This window comes from Aulostomus chinensis, chromosome 16 (genome assembly GCF_037954235.1).
Source record: "Aulostomus chinensis isolate RoL2024-O1b breed Wild chromosome 16, RoL_Achi_v1.0, whole genome shotgun sequence".
Classification (NCBI taxonomy): Eukaryota; Metazoa; Chordata; class Actinopteri; order Syngnathiformes; family Aulostomidae; genus Aulostomus; species Aulostomus chinensis.
In genome coordinates, this window is record NC_141335.1 from 10,858,416 (window position 1) to 10,875,925 (window position 17,510).

Below are 17,510 nucleotides of genomic sequence, written 5' to 3' on the forward strand. Positions count from 1 at the left end.
GCTGAGTTACAGCGTGCCGCACATAGGCCGTTACAGCTGGGAGAAGGCTGGATAGTGACAGCCAGGCAAGTGAGATCCAGCCAGGACTCGACATCCACAAGCTTCTGCAGGGATCAAATTAATTGGCCTACAATGAAATCTCCAGTGGGACCTGTATAAAACAGGTGAGTCAATGTGTTTATGTCATGATAATACAGCGGAGTAATCCAGAGGTGCTAGTAGGGTTTGGGGACATGTGGCACCTTACAAAGATGGTAGAGGCTCTCAATATTGCTGTCGATTCAGATGTAGTTCAACAGACACTCAGTGATTTGTGTTGCCTCATCAATGTGTTTCAGGGTCAGTGGGTCTGAGGTAGCTGGCATAGGGCAGGTAATGACTTCACTGAATTAAGCTAATCGAGACAATACTCCTTTAGTTCTGTTGATACAAACCAGTATATAATGATTATAATACTTTGTAGCAGCAAGGGCTGGCAGACTTTTTTACGCTACTGACGAAACACATACTGACACACAATTTTTTTTTTTTTACTCAGAGTCAGGTTTATGCCATTTAGCTAACAATTTGTCATTATTAACAAGTTTTGATGCTGAAATACGGAGAGAAGCTTCAAGTATTAGGGAAGGCATGTATCTGCTTTAAGGTTGCAGACGGGTGTTAAGTTCCCAATACATTTACAGAAACTTTCTAGAAATGTTCCAAGCAAAATTGAAACATTACCATTTCCACAATGTTTCCCACTTGTCCAGAAATATACACATTACTGTACTGACCTCAAGTACTACACCCAGTCAAATAGATTTTGAAGATATAACTGGGCTAAATAAACATATTCAATGATATTTAAGGCAACCAGCAAAAATAGAGTATTCAGCAAAATGGTCACCTCTATATGTGACAAGGTGTATGCAGTTTGTATGATTAAATTCAAAGTTTCCAATTTATTGCTATTTATTCCCATGGAAAGTTTCCAAACTTGAATATTCTCATTATTTGCAGTTATTCATTTCTCCCCATCCCTCCATACATCTGTTCTGACGATTCTCAAAGCTGGACTCAAGAATATTGACTGAAGCTCATCTGGCTGAAGCCCAAAATGATCAGTCCTCTTAACAGCGCCACTAGATTCATGTGAAAGCCAACTTGGATGTGAAAACCAGAAAAAGTCGATTTCCTCGAGTGAAAAACTGCTGTTCTTTACTCATTGTTGGCTCATTACTGTCACAAGTGTTGGAGGATTTAGAGTTTGAAATATTTACATTTATTTGAACTGGGGGGAAAAAAACCTACCAGAACTCTGCCAGTGAGTGTCTGAGCAGAGATCATGACTCCAGCCCAGTCTTTGACCGAAGTCATCCATCCCACCTCACTGGCCGGGGCCTCCTCCTTCTCATCAGGACCCTTTGGTGCCCTGTCTGCTGCCTGATTGTTGGCAGGGTTGATCACTTTCTGAGCCTCCTGGAAGACAAAATAAAATTCTATGTGAACATAGATAAACAGAAAATTTGTATGCTCTACGGATTAAAGAAATCTACAAAAAACAATTAAAACGCACAATGAGGACAGGAAGGCTATGAAATATTAATGTCAGATAAATCACACAGGATGAAAACAACATATACACATTAAATATTTGTGGTGCTGGGAGTAAATCCTCTCATTTTAGAATTCTTCTTAACTTTGATTTATTCATTTATCAGTGTTTTGGTCAAGCGTGGACCTTCGTCAGGATAAAAGAAACGATGAGAAGGCATCAAAGCCCCTAAGAACACTCCAGTTCTGATGAATATCACGTTTATTAGCTCCTTCTATAAGACAACATCCTGTCAGTTCTCAGTCATCTGAGATCGTGTTGTCGTGTTGAGCTGAAACCTCCAAGGGGAAAGAAAGGACGGTGAAATTCAGCCATCATGCCACTGATGCGTCATCCATCTGCTTTATGTTGAATGCGTGTTTTGATTGAATTAGTCGCTTATTTCATTTTGCACACATGAGTTTTCAGACTAATTATTCCTCAAGGTAAGATTCTTGTTCTCGACTTCCTTCTTGTGCGTGACGAAGTGAGCAGAGTCACGCTGCAGTTCGGTGGCATGCTTTGCTAGGCGGAGTCGCTGCATGCAGCTGTTCCTCTGCAGCCATCCATCCACTCTTTATTTGACACAAGCAGGCACTCAGCACTTTCCTTTCCAAAAACGCTTGATGAAATCAACTTTGAGGCTACAAAATTCTAATATGACACCATGACTCAGATTGAAGGTTAAGGTTTGTCACCCTTCACTTTAATAAAACTACGATGGGTGAGGCATCTACGTGGAATCCTTGGAATTGTAATAACTTTAAATCGTCTTGATGGTGGCTGTCACCGTGGCGGTAGGATCAGTTTACACGTTAGGCAATGCCCCTCCCTCCATCCTCACAGAAACATGTGACGAGTAGCCATCAAAGAAGATTATGTACCGTGTCAACAAAGCGAAATTTGGTTCCCAGAACATCACATGTCACATTTTTACAGTTTGTTTTGATGACACCCTAACGTCCCAAAAAAGATGACGTAAATAAAAAAAGGATTTGTGCTGACACCTCAGACATGTGGGGCGAAAAAGATGCCCAGCAACTGACGGGGTTACCAACATGGCCACGTGCAGCATAAAAAAACAAGAATGCAACTTGAGCACTCCTGCATGGCTAAAGAGCAGCGCTATTACAGATGAGCCCGAGAGAGTGCTCCGTCCATTTCAAGAGGATTGTCTCGTCAAATTGGATTACATTTCATAATGATATGGCACGGACACAGCTGCCATTTTCCTAATTTGATTCCAACTCCGTAACAATGCCAATAAACTGGCCCTAAAAAAGCCCGACTTAGTCATTAGATCATTATCTGCTCTTGCCGTTGGGCCTCTAAGAAATGCAGTGGATAATTCAATTATTTATGCTTTATATACTTGTTAAATAGCTGCATGTTAGGGTACTCACAAACTTTAAAAACTACCTATTATGATTGTGGATCAGACTGAGCCTAGTTATTAATGGCAGCAGCCATCAGGGGAGAAATTGATCTCCTGTCAATTTGAAATAATTTCTCTGTGTGTATATGTGGAGTAAAAATATAAATCCATTCAAAGGTATTTAATTTGGAACTTAAATGCTGGAAGTTCCCCCTAAAAAAGATGTATATCTTAACTTATATGAAAATGAATAATCAAAAACACACAGGTGCATTCCAGACTTATATGCATAACAAGGAATACAGCAAGAAAGCTCACACACACCTAAAAGTAAACTAGCAAACCCAGCTAACTTTCTCCAGAGGGGCCATTTAATAGCGCTATTGTTGCTAACAATGATGATGCTACCAGGAGGCGCGTAAACCTGTCTTTTCCTGCCATCATTGTGTCCATGCAGGCTTCCATACCACAGAAGTAGACAGGAACAATGTTTCATTCAAGTAATCAGTTCTACGTTAGTTCTGTAATAAAAAATATAGATCATGTTGAAGTCCCTGCATGAATATTTGGTTAGCTAGTTCAGCGGTGCTACAAACCAGTGCAAACTGCAGCTGTGAGGAAAGTGAGAAATATATGTCCGGGAATAAGTGAATAAAAGACACTTGAGTCTGATGTCGCTCAGAGGACAATTGAGGTTTGTGTTGGTTCATGTAACACTTTCACTCCACAAATGTAGGTCTTAAATCGAGAATTCTGCTAACCCAAGATGTTTTTTTGTGCCTAGTATTGGCTAAACTTCCAAATTTCCAGAGCTAATCAAATGTCTTTTTTTTTCTCAACCTCTTACTTGTTATATATAATTTGAAACCAAATAATGTTGGGCTACTTCACATCTAATTTGAAATTGTTAAATTATTTAATTCTACACACTATTGTAAAAACATTTAAATCTATTTCACACGTTATATGTAGGAGCAGTGGTTAGCACTGTCGTCTCACAGCAAGAAGGTTCTGAGTTTGAGCCCAAGCTCCAGCAGCGGTCTTTCTGTGTATCTCACACTCGAAAGCTGTCGGGATAGGCTCCAGCCCCGCCCCTTAACAGGAAAAGTGGAAGAAAATGGATGGATGGATGGATGGATGTTACATTTAAACAGGAAGAGTCTGTGTCCTGAATTGTAGATAGTCAAATGAATGTGCAGGCTAAACGACACCATAGCACTCACCACCCCTCTGCATTCTCATCCACAATTTTCCGGTACTCATTTGACTACGTAGCCGGCATGCGTCTCGCCGGTCACATGCTGCAAATACTCAGCAAAGTGTGTATGCATGCATGGGTCAGTGTGCACAGGGATGTCTAAGGTTTCACACTGATTGGCTGTGTGCCTGCTCAAAAACACTCCAGGCATGTTGTGGTGGCCTAGTATATGCATGTCTGTGTCCAGAAGTTACTTCTATTATCCAGAGGGCCATGACAATCTCACACCCAATGTGCATATAGTATACACCACAGGGGGAAAACACCCCTTAATGCCAGTACTACAGTACTGTGCCACTGTCAAGTACCTGCATTCTTTGCCGTTTTGTCTCTGGGGTCATGAAAGCAACAAACAATGGCATCGCTTAAGTGCAAATGGCACATTAATTTAAGTGTATTTCATGTCAATGAAGGTGTTTCAGATTTTAAATTCCCTTCTTGGGCGGTGTGACCTCTAAATTAATCTGGGAACACACCTGAGCACTGGGACACAATCAGCAGCAGTAATGTGTCAGTGTGTATGTGCATGCAGGCACGTGTGTAGGGGAGCGGAACACATGAATAATGGATGCAGTCACAAAATGATGGTTGGGCAGATCAGAAGAGACAATGTAAACAAGATATTGTTTCTAGTTCATTTGAGTGGCCGGCGGTAGGCCTAAGCTGAGGGAGAGTGAAGCGCTAAAGCCGCCTGCCATGGGAGAATCCATCTGCTGGCTATATATACACACGTGATGTCAAACCCAGAGAGTGAGATAGGCAGGAAGATGGGGGGGGGGGGGGGGGTAGCTGGGGGCAAATGTGTTACTATCCAAAACCAGAGGTGGGCGATATGGATTTAGAACTGAACCGTGATATTTCATGGAACGTTTCGCATAAAAAAAAACCTTCAATTTGTGTATAGTCACAAGTCACAGGCACATGTAGTGTCGAGAGCACTTCAAACACTGACTCATAAAAAACATAATCCGGACTATCATCAAACACTTGATTACAAATCCATTAAAAATACAAGCATTAATACTCACAGGATTTATAATCTAACCCCGGGATAAACACATGGAAAGGCTGTAAAAAAAAAAAAATCCTCCTGTTCCATAAAAGTGGAAGTAATTAGCTAGAGAAAATGTATGCACAGCAACACAATGTTGACAGTATGAATAATTGCAATCATGGGAAGGATTGTGATGATATGATATGGTACAGACCAAAACAAAATGGTGAGAGTGGTAGAAATGTATATACAAATAACTTGGATTGCCAGGAATTAAGGGTATTTAATTTGAGTATGGCGAGTTGTTTTTTTTAACATTGTGATGTGACAGCAAAGTTATCCTTTGTCATGTCATCATTTTAGCATTTCAAACTGTTAAAAAAGCTGTGCTAAATTTTTTGACATGAGCGTGACAATAAGCAAGTTTTGGTTTGTGCAGTCACAGTTGCGGGGAACTTTAATCATCAAAGTTTTAAGTTTTAATTTCCTCCTTGAACCCAAAAGGATGTTTGTGTAACATGTAAAAACATATTCAAGAGGACACGTCTACGCGATTGGGACAGACGGACAACAAACTGCCTATGACCCGCTGCTGTCACCGGTCCAGATGGTTTAAAACCTGGAAAATGACGCATTAACATAACTCGCTACATCAGGTACCAGGCTTGTGATTGAAGTTATACACTACGGTAACATGGGTTTTCTTTGTACACTTGTAAATTATGTATTTTATGTTTTTTTTTTCCTTCAAATGTTTTGTAAGAGTTTGGAGAGGTGGCCCGCTATGGCTGAATGTGCATATTCCAGTTGTTTACTGTGTGTGCTTCATGCATAAAATCAACCATTTTATGTACAAGACTAATTAATTTTGGGGGGGAAAAAAATCCATATACTTCAAATTGCATCCCTTGCGGTCATCCACCATGGATTCAATACTGTGTTAATCGAAAAAAAAATATCTGATCTAATCTTAAACATACCAATTATGAGGATTATTCCTAGCTTGAAAACTATAATTAATGACATCTATAACTGAACTGTTGCTTATTCAACACATCTCGTGCTCAAGTTTTTGAAGTAAATGTAGCTCTTTCTGCAGTTTCTATTTAAAAGTGTATATGTAGTTCATCTTCCTGCTTCAAGAAACTTCTTCATAATAAGAGAGATGAACTGTGTTAATATTAGGACTGTACCAATTAGCAGAGTACACTAGGGAGGCTTGGCAATAATGAGGAGAGAGGGAGACAGAGAAAGAGAACCTGACATGAAAAGGGAGAGGTAAGGAGAAACTGTGAGAACTCTACATGACAGGGTCAAAGGGGAAATGGAAGACGGAGAAGGACATCCCATAAAAGAGAGAGGACAGATATGATGGGTGTAAAGCAAAGCCAAAGGGACAGACAAAGAAATTAAGAGACACCAAGAAAAAGAATGTGAGTAAACACAGGACAGGCAGGTAAACAGACTATGGGACAATTTTCAGGATGAGTGAAAGATAGCTGGATGCATTAGAAGTAATAGAAATGACAAGTGAGAGAGTGAGGGATGAGACAGAAAGAAAAGGAGAGAGTGAAAGAGAAAGACATGCCCATGTGACTCTACTGATCTAACAGGACTTGGCTTTAGCGCAGCTGTTCCTCTGGCTTTCGTCTGCATCGCTGGGGAAAACTCTATTCCAGTGTGAGCGGCTTTTTATAGCCTCACCCAGGGAGACGAGAAACTAGTGAATCTCATAACACGCTCTGTTCCCCCCTGTTTGCTATTTTAATGCCGGTACAGTTACCCAGTGTCCCTGGGTTACAGACCTGCACTGGGTCACAGCAATAGGGATGAAGAACAGGGAGGCCCTTCACTCAACAACGGACACACACTTCGACTTGGTCATACATTGTTTTATCCATGCGATGCTCAGAACCTATGTCTGCTATGTATTGCTGCAAACAGAGATCAAAGTTCAAAAATAAAGAAGATAATTCTAGTTTGAGGCGATGGGGGATCTACGGGCCAAAGCCTGTTGATCCAGAGGTTAAGAGCTTACCTAGGCTGCCATACGTTTGATTTATGGATTACACAGGTAAGGCCGGGAATGCAGTCCGCACACGGCACTCACCACACATTCCTGTTTCTCATCACAACACATAACTCATTTATGGAGACTGAAGTCTGCACATGTGGTGCAGTACATTTTCCAAACGTGTGCCATTTGTGTAGTAAACCCTCATTTTTTAAGAAACGCCATGGAAATGTAGTGTTCTAACCTTTTCTTACCGCACATATCTGCATACATGCAGGGGGGTTTTAAACTCTGCATTTTAAAAAAGGAAACCTTACAGTAGAAGGCAGTGTAGGGGGCAGTGACAGGTTGTTGTTTTTTTTTATCAAACTCAACGCCAATTGAATGATGCTGGAGCTCCAGAGATGGCCAAAAAGTCAAAGAATTTATTGGTAAAAAGGCAAACAAATACCAAGTGAGCCAGAGAAATACCAGTTTTCTTCTACAGAGTAGGGTTGTCAAAAATAGCAATACTCGTACTAATCGATTACAATTTTTTCTTCTGGTTTTTTTTTTTTTTTTTTTTTAATATTCATTGGGGCACCATGCTGGTGCAGTGGTCAGCACTGTCGCCTCACAGCAAGAAGGTTCCGGGTTCGAGCCCCAGCTCCAGCACAGGGTCTTTCTGTGTGGAGTCTGCATGTTCTCCCTGTTCCTGTGTGGGTTCTCTCTGGTACTCCAGCCTCCTCCCACAGTCCAAAGACATCAAGAGGGGACGAGGCTGACTGATACTCTAAATTGACCGTAGGTGTGACTGTGAGTGTGAATGGTTGTCTGTCTCTATGTGTTGGCCCTGTGATGGACTGGCGACCTGTCCAGGGTGAACCCCGCCTCTCGTCCGAAGGCTCTTTGGATAGGCTCCAGCCCCCGCGACCCTTAACAGAATAAGCAGTAGAAGTTGGATGGATGATATTCATTCGCAATATAATCCAGGAAAAAGTACCTTCAGTTCTTTGCCTTTGTGTTGACTCGTGAACTACACAAACAAGGATGGGTAACTGCAACATGCGTGGATCAGATCCCCGTTTTCAGTTCAGGGAAAGCTAGGTTCAAGCAACTTCTTCAGCAAAATATTACCCCCATGGTATCGATGATAATGTGTATTGGGTATTTTCATGGATATGGGTTGAGATTCACAAATTCTATAATTGTAATAACCTACTACAGAGTGAGTTGACCCTTTCCAATTTTAGACAAAAGCCAGATGTTAGCCGGTGTTTGCTGTTTTTTGGGAGCTTCATACAGCAGCTACGTAAATGAGGTTTAGGAAATAAAAAATGTCAATATCCTGCACCAAAAAGTTTTCTATCTAACAATAACCTAACTCTAATACTAACACTGCAAATACAAAAATAGAACATCAGCGTGATCACTGGTCTCACCAAGGACACTGAAGCTATAAGCGTCACTGAAAAGATTGTCCATCCCTAGAATCACATTAGTCCTGTGCTGCCCCCTCTGCGCCAGAGCCTATTTTGAGCCCTGCAGGAGCCAGAGTGGGATCAGACGATTTGTGGACACTAAAACTAAATACATGACATCCACAATGTCTGCAAACAGGAAAGACAAGCCAAAGCGGTTTTACAACATCTCTCTGCATCTCTACTGGACAGCACACCCAACTGTCATTCTTCAAAATGGCTCCACGCAGAGTAGGTTTTTGTCCTGTTTGTGACGTTTCCTCAGCTAGTTCAGAGAAACAATACGACAGTAATGTAAGCCTGCCAGCGCACGCTGTAAGACATCCTTTCATGTCCTTCCGCTCAAACAAAAGAGGACAGAAATAAAGACGCACATCTACATTACTTCCCTTCGACTGGGGTGGTATGAAAGAAGGAAATCTTGAATGTACAGCCCATTTAATTCAGAATGCTGTACTGCGCCTCTTCCATTGATACAATATTTCAAGCCCCAGTGGTCCAGGATAAAAATAGACAAGGCTGTGAATTGTGGGAGATTGAAAGGTCATCCATAATGTCTTTGGATTTTATCATCTTAATGTCAGCATATAAAAGACGGGGAACAGCTTAAATGGGGGCATACTAAAGATGTGGGCTATATAATAAAAAAAAAATCCATATGGAAGTTTTCCATCAGAACATTTCCCCTGTAAAAAGCTTTGCTCAAGGCAAGACAAATATATTTGTAGAGCACATAACATACCAGAGGCAACGCATAGGCTTTACAGAGAAACCAACGGAAGCAACAAGGAGGATAAAAACAATGAAATGCACTCAGAATAAAAATTATGAGAATGGGAAAGAACATTAATTCAAAGCAATGTAAGTACAGGTACTGCCTTTCCAATGAGGTATTTTTCCAGGTGTATTGACGTAACAATCGATACAGAAAAAGAAAAAAATATAGGAGAAATTAACAGGGATACACAATATTTGATTTTGTGCAGATATGCAAATATTTTACAACTAATTTGGTCAATAACTAACAGTATTACTATGAACAAGTTTATATGATATAAACATTTTGTTTAAAATGAAAAACACATAAGCTAAATTCTGAAAAGTAACTTTTTTTTTTGTCAATGTGCATACATTTCAATGTAGCTTCATCATAAGCAACAATGAAAAGCAGAAATAAATCAAAGTGATCTTGATTTCCAGGGCCGATATTAAAATCGGGCATCAGACTGATTACAGATATATTTAAGAAATGACCAATACCTGCCGATACTGATGATGACAGTATGATTTTGCACCACTAACCCATAGTCTCGGCCCAGCTGGCCTGAGAGGTCTGTAAGGCTCGCACCAGCTCGGAAGATCTGATATCACACTGGGATGAGAGTTCACCTGAGCCTCACCTCTATTCAATTTAGTTGTTTGGCAGTCGAAAGCTTTCACTGTCAGCAGGACAAACCAACTATCACCTCAGGTTTCACTACATGGCTGAACAATTACAATCACATCTCTCTCACACACAAGAAAATCGATATATTAATACCCTGTCAGAAAGCTCAAGGCTGATCGTATACCTCATTGATCTACGAAGCCAAATATTTCACCCTCGTAACAGATTAGGCCCTCCGGTTATGATACAGAACTCACTGCCTCTTCTGCTTCCACTGTATTTGACTGCAAGTGCAGATAATAAACCCAGTAATGGAAGAGCAGACATTATGTAGATTCCCATCGTGCGAATATGGAACCATGTTGTGATGGATGCAGAACGAGCATGGTTACCCATACATCCCTCTCCCCAGCAGCCCACTCCAGCTCCTCCTGGAGGACCCCCGAGGCATTCCCAGGCCAGACAAGGTTTAAAATCCCTCCAGGATGTTCTGAGGCTACCATCAGAGGCCTCTTACCAGTTGCACCTCTAGCCAGAGGCACCCAGGAGGCATCCTAACCAGAGGCCTGAACCCCGCCCTCTTCTCCACATCAAGGTCCAGCAGTTCTACTCTGAGCTCCTCATGGATGTCTGAGCTCAAAGTTATCAGTCGAATCAGGATCCAACCTTCACTTGCGATCAGGAGTTTTAGCTAAGGGTAGAAATGAGTTTTCCCTTTAGGCTTAATCTCAGGGAGGGAGTGGGGGTCATAGACTAAATCCCCACTTGCGACTGTAGAAAAAAATATTAATGCCAAGTCATTACACACCCATAGTATTCTCCATGTGTGCATATGATATTATATATTATAGGAGGTTTCTGCTCCTTAAAAATGCCTCCTTAAAAAAAAGTTTTTTGTGTTTGCTGCTGTCAAAAACGCTCGATTTTGTAGTGGATTTCCTGAAAAATTGCAACAAAGTTTGCTGTAAAAATTGGGAAATTGAAAAAATGTTTGTCACGAAAATTCAGTAATTTTGAAAATATGCAAGTCCCAATATAATCCGTGGATTCTGGCTTATTTTGACAATAATTTATGTGATCACAATGAAGGAGTTTGTATCCTATTGTGTTTAAAGGGCCAAAGCCTGTCCATAGCTCAGATTCTTTCCAAATCAGGATTGTCTTGAAGGGAAATTCTTCATATTGATTCATTAAATAAATCAAACATCCTTCAACATCATTGCTAACATGAGATTAATTCATCCCATCGCCAACAGTTGAGATAATCTGCAGCAAAAGAATAATGCTTTGTTGAATTCTTTAACTTATGAGGACATTTTACATAAATGACTAAGATGTGTTTTGACCCAGACTGCAACCTTCTGCGTGATCTCAGAAGTGGGGGTTTGGGGGGGTGGGGTTGGCTCATGTTGTATCATCCAATCAGAAAGTAGGTGGAATGAAAAAAAATGACATCAGCCTTTATCATTCTGTAACCATCAGTGGCGAAATCACCTGAGGGCTGATTTCCGACATTTCCTCCGATGTAAATGTGAATGAATGTTATCGAATGAATATAAATGCGGCGCATTCAAGTCAAGCACAAAGCTAAACAAGACCCTGAAGCTTTTAGACATCACTAGAGATACACGTCCACACATGCCTCGGGATGTTTTGTAGTTTAACTTTTTTTATCTTTTCTTTTCTTTTTTTTTCATTCGTTGCAATTGTCTGTCATCCTTCGCGTTGAATGACGTTGTGATGTCTAATTGACACTTGGGATTTTCTTGCAGCTTAAAAGCCTCCATCTGCTCAGCTAATACACTGGAGGTTGACTGAGTTTTATAACATTGCTCTGAAAAAAAAAATTGGACTTTCATTCATTCAAGGGCGCAGGACAATTTAATAGTGTATGGTGTGTCCCTGTATGTACATTTTTGTGTGAGTGTGTGTGTGTGTGTGTGTGTTACTGTTAAAGGCTATGATTGATTTCTATTTCATCTGGGCCTCCGTTTGTGTCAGCATCGCTCACCACCCCAATGAATCAGGAGGTAATAGTCTTCCTTGCTAGCTCACAGCCTGTGTGGACCTTCTGACTGTGGAACCACTAGAAGAACCAGCGAAACATTCAGCAATAAAGAACCCAACTAAGTAGATAGAATCTTTTTGTCCCAAATTGACACATTCTTGAGATATTAAAAGGTATACTCTAATAAAAGCAGATGTTAGAGGTCAATCACTGTTGCATAAACACATGCAGCTAATTAATAAAGACATCTTACATTCTTAAGAGTTTGTAAAGCTCCTTTACAGTCTTGCTCCATTGCTTCTAAGGCAGACAGAACAATGACAGACCCACAAGGTCCAAAACCAGGGGACTGGGTTGTTCCAGTTAGAGGGAGCACTTTTGGTTGCGTCTCTTGTCACGCAGTGTTGGAACATTCTGTACATAAAGGTCCTGCACTACACTTGGAATATTCCACAAAAAAAGGAAAAATAGAAGCTGTAAATCTGACTTTAAGAGAATCAGGGGCATGTTTAAATCTGCAGCTCTCGTGTAAAGTGAAATACTGTTGCAGTGTTAATATTCTTCATTGCTTTCTACTTGCATGCAATGCCACTGACATGCCCGGGGACTACACGTATTAACTTTAACGTATTTACTGTGTAATGTAAGCTACAATGTAGACATAGTCTCAGCTGAATAAATGTCAAATAAAAGAAAAATATCCCCTGCAGTTATGTGGACTTAAAACAACTCTTTATGACTTATAAACTGCGTAAATGAAGATTCCACATCTACAAACTCTCGTCTGACAAGCTCTTTGAATATAAACTCTGTCACTGTTGTGTCCCACGGCTACGACGAGAGGCGGGGTTCACCCTGGACAGGTCACCAGTCCATCGCAGGGCCAACACATAGAGACAGATAACCATTCACACTCACAGTTACACCTACGGTCAATTTAGAGTATCAATCAGCCTCGTCCCCTCTCAATGTCTTTGGACTGTGGGAGGAAGCCGGAGAACCCATGCAGGCACGGGGAGAACATGCAGACTCCACACAGAAAGACCTGAGCCGCGCTTGAACTCGGAACCTTCTCGCTGTGAGGCAACAGTGCTAACCACTGCACCACCGTGCCGCCGCTCCTCTGATTCATATTTGCTTATTTGTGTTTTGTTGCATAAATAACATTTTTCTGAAACCTGCTAATGAGCTAAAAAGTATTTCCTCTCAAAAGCTCTAGTTTCTTTTGTGGCCCTCGGAGAATTTAAAGAGGTGCTGAGAACAACAACAGCAACAACAACTCCAACAGTTTTATCAAGCAGTCACCCGTCTCAGCCCTGAGCTCCTATTGCCCTCACAACACTTTAATGAGATCGCTTCCTAAATACATCTCTGTCAATAAAACAGACAGGTGAAAGCGGCACCCGTTACCTTCTCCAGAACCTTCTGCGTTTCCGAGAGCGGAAACCAACCGAGCCTGCAGCTATTGCCCTAATTGGCTCCCTGCTGTCTAACCTGCACTGATCAATGACCTCGCTCTATAAAGAGCAAGAGCCACACATGACTGGTATATCTGCTTTTTTATTTATTTATTTTTTGCCAAAGTAGCGGATGCGTGTACTAGCTTTCACTGAGCTTGTGTTTGTGTGAGTTGCAGGTGACAGTGCAGGAATTGAGGTAATAGTCACTTTATCTTTTGGGGAGCAAATCCTATTGTCCGTATCATCTCTATCTTCCCAGTCCTTGTTTCTTCTTGATTCCTTTGGAACGGCGTAACTTTTTTAGCAGATGTAAGTATCCCTCAGAGGTTTTCACTGCTTTTTCTTACCCAGATTTTTTTTTTTGTATCCTAATTTTTTCATTATTCTTTTTCAAATAACAGGGCTAGTTTAAATTATCCTTGCTACTATCCCTGTGATTTGCCTCTTTTTTATCCTTGGCTAGAGCATTGACATTTTTTTTGTCCCACTTGTGTAATGTCATACAGGTCAGGCACAATAATACAGAGAAAAAATTATTTGTATACTCGTCTAGTATTATATTTATATCATTATTATTATTAGCATTGCATGATAGCCTGTGGTCCAAACTGGCAAATCCAACACAGTGGGAACATTTTGTTCGTTCCTTCCCGGGCCTAATGACTCTGCAGTGAATGAGGGTGTCTGTTTCCTCAAACTGGGATTGACATTAATGCAAACACAAAACCTGAGTTTTGGCCCAAATCTGGCGCTTTCCATCTCAAATCCAAATACAACAAGTAGTCGAGGCTCCACCATTAACAATATAAACATATCAATGAAGCAACTGTAGCTTGTGGTTTTAGCTGCAAATTCTTCTCCTCATCATTGTTCAGTCTGAGTCGAGTTTGACAAACAAAAATGGACCAAAAGATAGAAAATAGTAACCACGGAAAAAATGTCACTCTGCTCCATGCTGCTTCCTGTTGTGCCAAAGACTACAAAAGCCAGAGAGCTGAAACTGCTCTTTTTGTTCAGCACCGTTCACTTCTCACTAGTGTTGATGACATTTGTGATGTGACGCTCCAGGAACAAAAAGAGAGAGAAAACGAGTTCCCCAGTCGCGGTGGGAACAGGATCAATCCGCTTTTTTAAGTGGACAGACCTGCATTTGAAAAAAACAAACACTGCATTTACATGATACAGTAACAGAAAACTAAGCCATCAAACTTTGTGGCCATAGGTGAGCATTTCAGCTGGTGAGTCATGTTAGCGTTAGCGTTATGTTAGCGTTTCTTTCAATAATGATAGACAACCCAGTTATAGGCTGTCCTCCGCTCTATGCTCTATGCTCTAAATTAAAAAAAAAAAAAAAACTAAACGCCACTTTATTTTAGAGGAATCAATCACATCAGAACCAGTGACACAACAAACCAATACACGAGTGGGAGATGATGAAACGCTGTCCATGCATAAGATATGAATGACTAAGCATTAGCACAGTCGCTCGACATGCCAAAACAGAAGATGTGTCAAATGTTTTTGTAAGCTCTGATTCTAGTGCCAAATTCATTTTCAATGCTCAGATACAAGTGTGAAGTGTGACATTCAGCAGGCTGAAGGTTCAATTATCTATTTAAGAAAATGTCTTTACCCTTTTTCACGTGCTCACAATTTTTTTGTTTTCACATTCGATAACCTCTCCTTAAAATACAATCTATTCTGATACATCCTCTCCTCCTCATCCATCATCTAATCAACCTCGCTATTACCCACATTTACAGCTGGCTGACCCTAAATCAACCAGGTTAACTAGTGTGACCACATATCCCTCCGTCTTCCCATCCATCTCATCTGTAATCTCCCCTTCACCTCCTCCTCCTCTTCTTTTTACTCCCTCCACTCAGGCAGCTTAAGAGACGCTTGAAGAGCCCACGGAGATTAGGCTCTCCGTTGGAGAGACAGGTCTCTTTACCTTTATCTTCCCCCGATGCAGTAATACTCCTAAAATCTCTGCCAGCGCTACACAAGAGTATGGCTTATACTATGTTTGATGCGGAAGAAAACATCAAGTGTGTACAATATAGGGGTCATCTATGTTATTTCAGAAGTCTTCTTGTTCAAGGCAGTTGGGGGGAAAAAAAAAAGCCATCAGAGCCAAATGATTCAGAGACCTGCCCTTGATTTGAGAACAGCTGAGAGGCTAACGAACGGAAGTGCAAATGATTTTCTAACTGGAGGGTCATTTAATCATTTTAAATTTAGATCTCACGCCTCCCACTGGGGGAAATAAATCAGCTGCCTTCATAGAGAATTTGCAAGTTCGAACCCTGAAGTAAGAATAAGGAAACAGTGATACGGGGATTGTGATGGTTTGTGTTCTCATATCAGCCTTCAACGAAGACTCCCAACATGCTCCGCGGGGAAGGTTGTGTTTCTTTACTGTGAACCCAGACAGAAAGACTTTGACCTCCGCTAACAAGATCTATTAAGAAGAGCTGGAGTCTGGTCTTGAAGAGCCACAGCAAGTGTCTATACGTGTTCTAAAGCCTACAGAGAGTCGAGTAATTATGCAAGATGGCAGCGTAGCAAACCAATCTGTGTGTTTACAGGAAAGGTCACTGCCTTTCAATGGAGACTGGACCGGACTGCACAGCGTTAAGCCTTCATGTGATGTCAAGTGTAAAATAAGCCAGCGGGGAGAGACTGAGGCATTCTCTCTCTCTCTCTCTCTCTCTCTCTCTCTCTGTCTCTCTCTCTCTCTCTCTCTCTCTCTTCTCAGCGCTAAAAAAATCAAAGGATTTTTAGGGTAGAAAAAACAATCAAGCCTCAATAGACAGCACACAGCTCAGAGGAAGAACGCTGTAGACCAGTCAAAGCATGTTTGTTTGTGTAAGATGAGCTTCAGCTCCGGTTCCCGCTCTGATGTGGCATTGTTATTATGTTTGGAACACGTTTGGGGATTTAAGGAGCTGACAAACGTAAAGTGGGATTGCCTTTCACCTGAGGTCAACTCCAGAGAGGCATTCCCCGTGATGGCAATGCTGTGGGGGGGATGCGGGTATATGGATGGACAAAACCACCTCCCCCTAGTCAGATATTTGACCCTCACAGGCTTAACACAGGCTACACTGTTGAGCTCAAACAAACAAGACTGAAAATGCAGCACAAAAATAAAAAGTGTCGTCAGGGTGCATTAGAGAGTTGGCAGCAGCTTTCACATAGGATGATGTGAAGACTGAATCAGCTGGCTTCTACTGTCCACAGCCGGCTCTTGATCACGGCAGCACTGTAACAAGTCAAGGACGAGTTACTGAGGGTGACACGCAGAACATGTCACGGCTGCATGTACATGAGACGAGGACAGACTTTATGAAACCATACCAGACAACAAGGGAAGAGTGCGTGCGTGCCCCTTAAATGCAACACAAATGGCTCGATGTTGATCAATGGCTCTCTTTTTTTGGTACATCACTTCCAAGGCCACCGAAATTAAAAAGGATGTTTTTCACTTTTTTCTGTAAAGCATAAAAAGTATAATTTCTTTTTATCACTTTTGGACAATTGGATGATTTGTATTCCACGTAAGTGCAAGAGAGACACATAAACAACTAGAGGCAATGCAGACAAAAACAGGGTGGAAAAAAAAAACCTTTTTATCAGTTCAACAATCCTATAATTATTAAACTGGTTTATTTTGTCAAAAGCAAAAGCAAGAACATGATATCTGTATTACCTCCCTGCTCTCTGAGATATCAGCGTCAACCACTGAAATGATTTTTGGCTATATCATATTTTTCAAGATAAATTGCTTCAAATTCTCACAGTGATTGAGTATGTTTTCTCTTATTATTACAGTCATGGTGTATGACGGTACGTACAGTTGAACTGTCATGTATTAATTGCAAACTCTTTATTCTATTCTTTTTTTAATTGCCTTAAGATAGATCAAAACTTAGTGGATAAAGGCAGATGTACATCTCAACACACCTTACGGAG

General features: G+C 41.1%; 1 protein-coding gene across 10 annotated transcripts in view; it reads right to left on the bottom strand.

Annotated features, from left to right (window-relative positions):
* Positions 1 to 17,510, bottom strand: part of kcnma1a (potassium large conductance calcium-activated channel, subfamily M, alpha member 1a) — a 158,811-nt gene that overhangs the window by 114,443 nt on the left and 26,858 nt on the right. For all 10 annotated transcript variants that reach the window (XM_086180563.1, XM_086180558.1, XM_086180554.1 and 7 more), the window contains exon 2: positions 1,294 to 1,461. In XM_086180563.1, the coding sequence (XP_086036689.1) occupies positions 1,294 to 1,461 (168 nt within the window). The remainder of the gene's footprint in view (positions 1 to 1,293; positions 1,462 to 17,510) is intronic.